The 7,964-nt window shown below is 40.7% G+C and overlaps 1 protein-coding gene across 1 annotated transcript; it reads left to right on the top strand.

Moving 5' to 3' along the window:
* The first annotated feature begins 1,998 nt into the window (after window positions 1–1,998).
* Window positions 1,999–7,189, top strand: LOC112241632 (ropporin-1-like). Its single transcript, XM_024409690.2, has 6 exons — window positions 1,999–2,162; window positions 5,304–5,457; window positions 5,762–5,879; window positions 6,029–6,190; window positions 6,331–6,512; window positions 6,759–7,189. Exons 2-6 carry the CDS (start codon window positions 5,342–5,344, stop codon window positions 6,823–6,825), a joined length of 645 nt encoding a protein of 214 aa, XP_024265458.2. The 5' UTR covers window positions 1,999–2,162; window positions 5,304–5,341; the 3' UTR covers window positions 6,826–7,189.
* Window positions 7,190–7,964: the final 775 nt, after the last annotated feature.

The following is a 7,964-nucleotide window of genomic DNA, read 5'->3' as shown; positions in this document are numbered from 1 at the left end:
CAGAACGGCAGGCAGGCTCAGGGCAGGCAGAGGTCAGTAATTCAGAGCAGTGTCACAAGGTACAGAACGGCAGGCAGGCTCAAGGCAGGCAGAGGTCAGTAATTCAGAGCAGTGTCACAAGGTACAGAACGGCAGGCAGGCTCAGGGCAGGCAGAGGTCAGTAATTCAGAGCAGAGCCCGAAAGGTACAGAACGGCAGGCAGGCTCAGGGCAGGCAGAGGTCAGTAATTCAGAGCAGTGTCACAAGGTACAGAACGGCAGGCAGGCTCAGGGCAGGCAGAGGTCAGTAATTCAGAGCAGAGTCCGAAAGGTACAGAACGGCAGGCAGGCTCAGGGCCGGTAGAATGGTCAAAACCGGGAAAACTAGAAAACAGGGACAGGAGAGAAAAACGGGAGTAGGGGAAAACCGCTGGTAGGCTTGATGGGACAAGGCGAACTGGCAACAGACAAACAGAAATCACAGGTATAATAAATGCACAGGGGATAATGGTGTGCGATGTGCGACACCTGGAGGGGGGTGGAGACAAGCACAAGACATGTGAAACAGATCAGGGTGTGACCGCTCCGACATGAAGGTCACTGACGTCGTCATGATTCAACCTTTTTTTTCAGAGTTCCAAGTTGTCTTGAAAGCACCATAAATCCAGAGAATTCCAGACTTTGCTGACAAAATTTGCCCTCAAGAGGGACCGCCGCACCACGTTCCTGTTCAAGTGAGCACAGCACAACAAGGTGTGTCAAAAAATGTCCTGTATGCTGCTGCATAAATGACGTAATATGCCAGGGAGATATGTATACTGTAGCTAAGAAAGTAATACTAAGTGTGTGTTGTGTCGTAAGCTGTTAGTAGCCCATGTGTCTCACCCTAATGATTTGGTCCCTTTCCCCCTCATAACTTTGCCTACTGTTCTGACTTGGTGTTGCACATGTAGCCTATAGCCTGTTTTAGAGAAATGTAATTATTGAATATTGCAAGAGCTTTCATTTGCTGCTTATATGCCCCATTTATTTATCCTTTGGTTCTGACTTGGTGTACAGGGAGAATACTGTAAGAACAGCCTATGTTCTGAATTCTGGCGCTGTACATTTCAAAAGTGTTGAACAAATAGTTATATTGACTACGTCCATCCTAGCTCGTTCATTAATGTCTTAATCGAAATTAGGGATTGCCTCTTATCCGTTTGTCGTTCCCTTATGCCATAGTTTTTACACCTCTGTTGTCAGTAGAAACCACATTTGATTAAGCAAGTCAGCCATATCAGCTATGTTTGATAAAAGGCAGTAAATGGGGCTGAATGAACTATTTCGCTGCCAGACAAGGCTCCACTGATAGCCAGGTGTAGGGGTGGTAAGGATTCACTCCATGGCGCTGAAAACAAAGCTCCGTGTCGGGACAGCTTTATGTAGACCCTAACAGTTTGTGGGCTCTGTTTGTCACCGTTATTGTGCAATTAATATATTGTTTAGTGTTGTGTAGTGGCTTTGCTGGTATGCATCTAAAATTGGTTTGGGGATTTTGCCCCACCATGATTTACATGCTAAAATCGCCACTGACTCAGCTTCAGCCATTACCACAAGCCCGTCCTCCCCATCTAAGGTGCCACCAACCTCCCGTGACTCACACAAATGCAAGCAAGCAGGCGCACACGTGCCCCATCTATCTCTCCCTTCCCTTCTACATTTAGCCTTTTTAATTAAATCTATCACTGCTTTATAATATGGATGTACATGATGATTCATGACTGTCAAATATAAAAGATAAAAGGTTAAAGGGAATGTTGGCATATCGGATATCACTTTTAGTTTAACTAATTTATCTTAGGAAAGTTATATAGCCCTACTATTCGATTATAGGTAGCATGACTCAAGGTAAACTATCGTCTCGTATAGATCAACTACTATTCTACTGCGAAAATGTCCCATAAATGTCTGTCGAGAGCTGCAAATGATAAAACATGAGGAAATGTCGCCCCCGTGCGGACATTAGTTATTTTTAATTTTACACACCCAGGACTCACACACTGTGACGTCACAATTGCCGTCTGTTACGCGGGAATCACAAACTGATACAAAATAACCGGCGCATCACCTGCTACTGTCCTTCCGCTTTCACAGCGTTTACATCGTCTGATCAAGCGCAGAGAACTGCACCGTCTTTTACAGGTTAATTATTTAATTGATTTACATGGTTTTCATAAATGAATCCACAGTTATTAGTGGGCTATAGGCCTGCCATTTAAAAGGCCCAGTGCAGTCCAAATTCAGTTTTCCTGTATTTTATATAATAATGTACAACAGCTGATGAAACTAACACTGTAAAAGTGAGCTTTTTTGTATCGGTGTTATTTCCTGATAGTTGCTTATTGAATATACAGTCTACATAGGACCTTCTAATCAGGTGGTTTGCATAGGCGGGAGTTTCGGTTTTCCATGTTGACGTCATCATGCGGGAGTTCCAAACCTCACTATTCAGCGTTACCCTCCCCACTCAGACATTCCTAGCTAAATTCTTGCTTTTAAAATAGTTTTTCGGTAAAAAGCTACACTACCAGTCAAAACTTTTAGAACACCGTTCTAAAAGCTCACTTATGACCTCCACAAGAGACAGCCCAAGTTTGATAGACTCTGGTCTCCACTATTCAACTATATTTCAAACTGGACAGAGTGAACGAGGTGACTAGGGAAATGCGCAGATACATGTTGTGTAAGGTACTGTAAAACCTAAAAACGAATTATTGGCCCGTCGTCTCAGCGAATGCTTGAAATAGCTGATAAGAACCTTGATAGTGCTGCTGCGAGTGTTATATGTTTTGTTGTGTGTTTTTATTTTAATTTAGTTTTTGTGTGTGTGTACATATGTACATATGTATGTATGTATATGTTTGTATGTATGTACGTATGTATGTATGTATGTATGTATATGTATGTATGTATGTATATGTATGTATGTATATGTATGTATGTATGTATATGTATGTATGTATGTATATGTATGTATGTATGTATGTATGTATGTATGTATATGTATGTATGTATGTATATGTATGTATGTATGTATGTATGTATGTATGTATGTATGTATGTATGTATGTATATGTATGTATGTATGTATATGTATGTATGTATGTATATGTATGTATGTATATGTATGTATGTATGTATATGTATGTATGTATATGTATGTATGTATGTATGTATGTATGTATGTATGTATGTATGTATGTATGTATGTATGTATGTATATATATGTATGTATGTATGTATGTATGTATATGTATGTATGTATGTATATGTATGTATGTATATGTATGTATATGTATGTATGTATATGTATGTATGTATATGTATGTATGTATGTATGTATGTATGTATGTATGTATGTATGTATGTATGTATGTACATATGTACATATGTATGTATGTATATGTATGTATGTATGTATGTATATATATATATATGCACCAAGGAAAATAAATAGATTAAGAAAAATAAATGCTTTTATTTGACTTTATCATTCATTTTAATTGTATTTTAATTTTTTATTTTTTCAAATGTATTATTATTTTTTGACTTTTTATTTTTTTAAAGCCTGTCACATCTGTGAATGTGGAATGTGTTTTGTTGGTTGATTGAAAAACAAGAAAACTTAATAAAACTTTAAATTGAAAAAAGAAAAACTTTTAGAACACCTCCTCATTCAAGGGTTTTTCTTTATTCTTAACATTTTCAACGTTGTAGAATAATAGTGAAGACATCAAAACTATGAAATAACACATATGGAATCATGTAGTAACCAAAAAGTATTTAACAAATCAAAATATATTTTAGATTTGAGATTCTTCAAAAGCCTTTTCCCTGATTACAGCTTTGCACACTCTTGGCATTCTCTCAACCAGCTTCATGAGGTCGTCACCTGGAATGCATTTCAATTAACAGGTGTGCCTTCTTAAAGTTAATTTGTGGAATTTCTTTCCTTCTTAATGCATTTGAGCCAACCAGCTGTGTTGTGACATGGTATGGGTGGTATACAGAAGATTGCCCTTTTTGGTAAAAGACCAAGTCCATATTATGGCAAGAACAGTTCAAATAAGCAAAGAGAAACTATAGTCCATCATTGTTTAAGACATGTAGGTCAGACAATACAGCAAATTTCAAGAACTTTGAAAGTTTCTTCAAGTGCAGTCGCAAAAACCATCAAGCGCTATGATGAAACTGGCTCTCATGAGAACCGCCACAGGAATGGAAGACCCAGAGTTACCTCTGCTGCAGAGTTTATTAGAGTTACCAGCCTCAGAAATTGCTGTCCTAATAAATGCTTCACAGTGTTCAAGTAACAGACACATCTCAACCTCAACTGTTCACAGGAGACTGCTGCAAAGAAACCACTAGTAAAGGACACCAATAATAAGAGACTTGCTTGGGCCAAGAAACACGAGCAATGCACATTAGACTGGTGGAAATTTGTCCTTTGGTCTGGTGTCCAAATTGAAGATTTTTGGTTCCAACCGCCGTGTCTTTGTGAGACGCTGTGTGGGTGAACGGATGATCTCTGCATGTGTATTTCCCACCGTAAAGCATGGAGGAGGAGGTGTTATAGTGTGAGGGTGCTTTGGTGGTGACACACTTAACCAGCATGGCTACCACAGCATTCTGCAGCGATACGCCATCCCATCTGGTTTGGGCTTAGTGGGACTATAATTTGTTTATCAACAGGACAATGACCCAACACACCTCCTGGCTGTGTAAGGGCTATTTTACCAAGAAGGAGAGTGATGGAGTGCTGCATCAGATGACCTGGCCTCCACAAACCCTCGACCTCAAACTAATTGAGATGGTTTGGGATGAGTCGGACCGCTGAGTGAAGGAAAAGCAGCCAACAAGTGCTCAGCATATGTGTGAACTCCTTCAACACTGTTGGAAAATAATTCCAGGTGAAACTGGTTGAGAGAATGCCAAGAATGTGCAAAGCTGTCAAGGCAAAGGGTGGCTATTTGAAGATTATCAAATATAAAATATATTTTGATTTGTTTAACAGTTTTTTGGTTACTATACAATTCCATATGTGTTATTTCATAGTTTTTATGTTTTCACTATTATTCTACATGTAGAAAATATTAAAAATAAATAAAAACCCTTCGGCTGATTTTAATATAAATATTTTACAGTACGGTACTTCATTCTTAACAATAATTTATTTGATATTGACTTAAAAATGACTGCATTGGGCCTATAACATTTTTATTTTAGAGTCAGGCAGATATTGCAAGAATGAGGTTAAAATACCATTTTCTTTTCACCATACAGGTGTTTTTGTTGCCACTGGTTCCCATTCTGGGTTTAGAATGTCTCACAGAGGTAAAACAGTGGTCATCCCTCCAGAGCTCCCCGGAATTCTGAAGCAGTTCACCAAGGACGCCATCCGGACACAACCTGAAGACCTGCTGGAATGGGCCACACTGTGAGTAGCTTGAAGTTATGCCTAGCCACTGATCCAAGGTCAGTTTAGTATTGTAGCTTCTGAGGGGAGAAGGATGAAAGTTGGCCCTTGACCTCATCTGCTTCCCAAATGGAACCCTATTCATTACATAGTGCACTACTTTTGACCAGGACCCATAGGGGACGAAGTCCACTGATCTAAGGTCAGTTGTAGCTGGACTGTGTGGAATATATGCCTGCATACATTCACTACAGTCCTCCAAGACCAGGATTCCTGCTCTGCTGTATTAAACCCAGTATTGTGCTGGTATGCATGTCTGCTACAGGTACTTCAGTGCTCTGGTCCAGGGGAAGACGTTACCTGTGAACAGGACACCAGACAAAGTGGTAAACCCCAACACCATGGACCTCACACCTGAGGTACTCACCACAATGCACAAAAAGGTACGGGGCCACACACACAAACACACAACAGCTAGACACACACATGCATGACTCACCCGTGTGCACACACACACACACACATAAACGTGAACCCTCTCTCTCTGTCCCCATCTCCCTACCCCCTTCTCTCCCCCCCTTCCCCTTTCCAGCTACATAAGAATGGCACAGTCAGTAAGAAGGAGGTGAGCAAGCTGTGGCGGTCGTTAGGATTGGCTGACGACCTTCTCAGACACATCATGACAGTGGGCTGCTTCGGAGACCAACTTGACTGGATAAAATTCTTCGCCCTGGGCTGCAGCTATCTGGGAGGGGTACATATGATGTGGTGCACGCATGCAAGCACACACTCATGCATGCACGTTGCACACACACACACACTTAATAACATACAGACATTATCAAATGACCTTTGCGCCTGTTATCTTGGTGACCTCTGACTTCTCTCTGGCAGACGATCAAAAACGCCATGACCCACGCGCTGTACATCCTGAACTCAGACAGCTCGTGTAAGCCCCCAGACGCCTGCGTCCCCTTCGAGACCTTCCGTTTCCTTTACCTCTACCTGGCAGCGGTGGACAAAGAGGTGTCCCAGGCCCAGATAGACCGAACCATTACCTTCTTGGAGGCTCAGGCGTGAGTTGTAACAGTTACACAACTACACGAAAAACAACACAGCTATACAACTACACAACAACACAGCAACAAAAAAACTACACAACAACTTAACAGAGACACAACAACTACACAGAGACACAACTACACAACAACTACACAAGTACACAATGAAAACAAAAGCTGTCAAGTACCAGGAGACACAGGTGTGAGAAACAAAATTGACTTTGCACAAAATGTGTGTATCTCTGACTGTCTGTCTCTCAGGAAGGCACGTGATGGGATGGTGAAGGTGTCGGACTTCGTCAACAGTCGTAAAGTGCGTTTGGGATAGACTCACCCTCTTTCCCCTTTAGAACTTTGTTCGAATAAAGATGGTTCCAAAGAAAAACTCTGTTATTGCATCAATATCAGAGGACAGTGTTTGTGTATGTCCTCCATCAATATCAGAGGACAGTGTTTGTGTATATCCTCCATCAATATCAGAGGACAGTGTTTGTGTATATCCTCCATCAATATCAGAGGACAGTGTTTGTGTATATCCTCCATCAATATCAGAGGACAGTGTTTGTGTATATCCTCCATCAATATCAGAGGACAGTGTTTGTGTATATCCTCCATCAATATCAGAGGACAGTGTTTGTGTATATCCTCCATCAATATCAGAGGACAGTGTTTGTGTATGTCCTCCATCAATATCAGAGGACAGTGTTTGTGTATCAATATCAGAGGACAGTCCTCCATCAATATCAGAGGACAGTGTTTGTGTATGTCCTCCATCAATATCAGAGGACAGTGTTTGTGTATATCCTCCATTAATATCAGAGGACAGTGTTTGTGTATGTCCTCCATCAATATCAGAGGACAGTGTTTGTGTATGTCCTCCATTAATATCAGAGGACAGTGTTTGTGTATGTCCTCCATCAATATCAGAGGACAGTGTTTGTGTATATCCTCCATCAATATCAGAGGACAGTGTTTGTGTATATCCTCCATCAATATCAGAGGACAGTGTTTGTGTATGTCCTCCATTAATATCAGAGGACAGTGTTTGTGTATGTCCTCCATTAATATCAGAGGACAGTGTTTGTGTATGTCCTCCATTAATATCAGAGGACAGTGTTTGTGTATGTCCTCCATCAATATCAGAGGACAGTGTTTGTGTATATCCTCCATCAATATCAGAGGACAGTGTTTGTGTATGTCCTCCATCAATATCAGAGGACAGTGTTTGTGTATGTCCTCCATCAATATCAGAGGACAGTGTTTGTGTATTACATGAAGTGAAAAGTCAATCATGAAAAGTCATCACTGATTGAGGCTGCCACAAGAGGCCAGAAACACATAGTAAAAGTCAAACATAGAGATTAATAGAGGACTCTAGTTTCCAAAAGCCCGTTTTGGCATAGGCAACACTATAATGGGACACATACAATGTTGCGTTCTCTAACTATCTCTAGTCCAAGCCAAATC

The sequence above is a fragment of the Oncorhynchus tshawytscha genome, unplaced genomic scaffold (genome assembly GCF_018296145.1).
Source record: "Oncorhynchus tshawytscha isolate Ot180627B unplaced genomic scaffold, Otsh_v2.0 Un_scaffold_4246_pilon_pilon, whole genome shotgun sequence".
NCBI classification, from domain to species: domain Eukaryota; kingdom Metazoa; phylum Chordata; class Actinopteri; order Salmoniformes; family Salmonidae; genus Oncorhynchus; species Oncorhynchus tshawytscha.
The sequence above is the reverse complement of the archived record's forward strand: the minus strand, read 5'-3'. Positions and strand labels throughout refer to the sequence as shown.

Bases quoted from the DNA above. Each gene is read 5' to 3' on its own strand.
- LOC112241632 (XM_024409690.2), top strand. From the start codon at position 5,342: ATGTCTCACAGAGGTAAAACAGTGGTCATCCCTCCAGAGCTCCCCGGA. The intron at 5,880-6,028 runs GTACGGGGCCAC...TCCCCTTTCCAG, and splicing joins TCACCACAATGCACAAAAAG to CTACATAAGAATGGCACAGT. The intron at 6,191-6,330 runs GTACATATGATG...TCTCTCTGGCAG, and splicing joins GCTGCAGCTATCTGGGAGGG to ACGATCAAAAACGCCATGAC.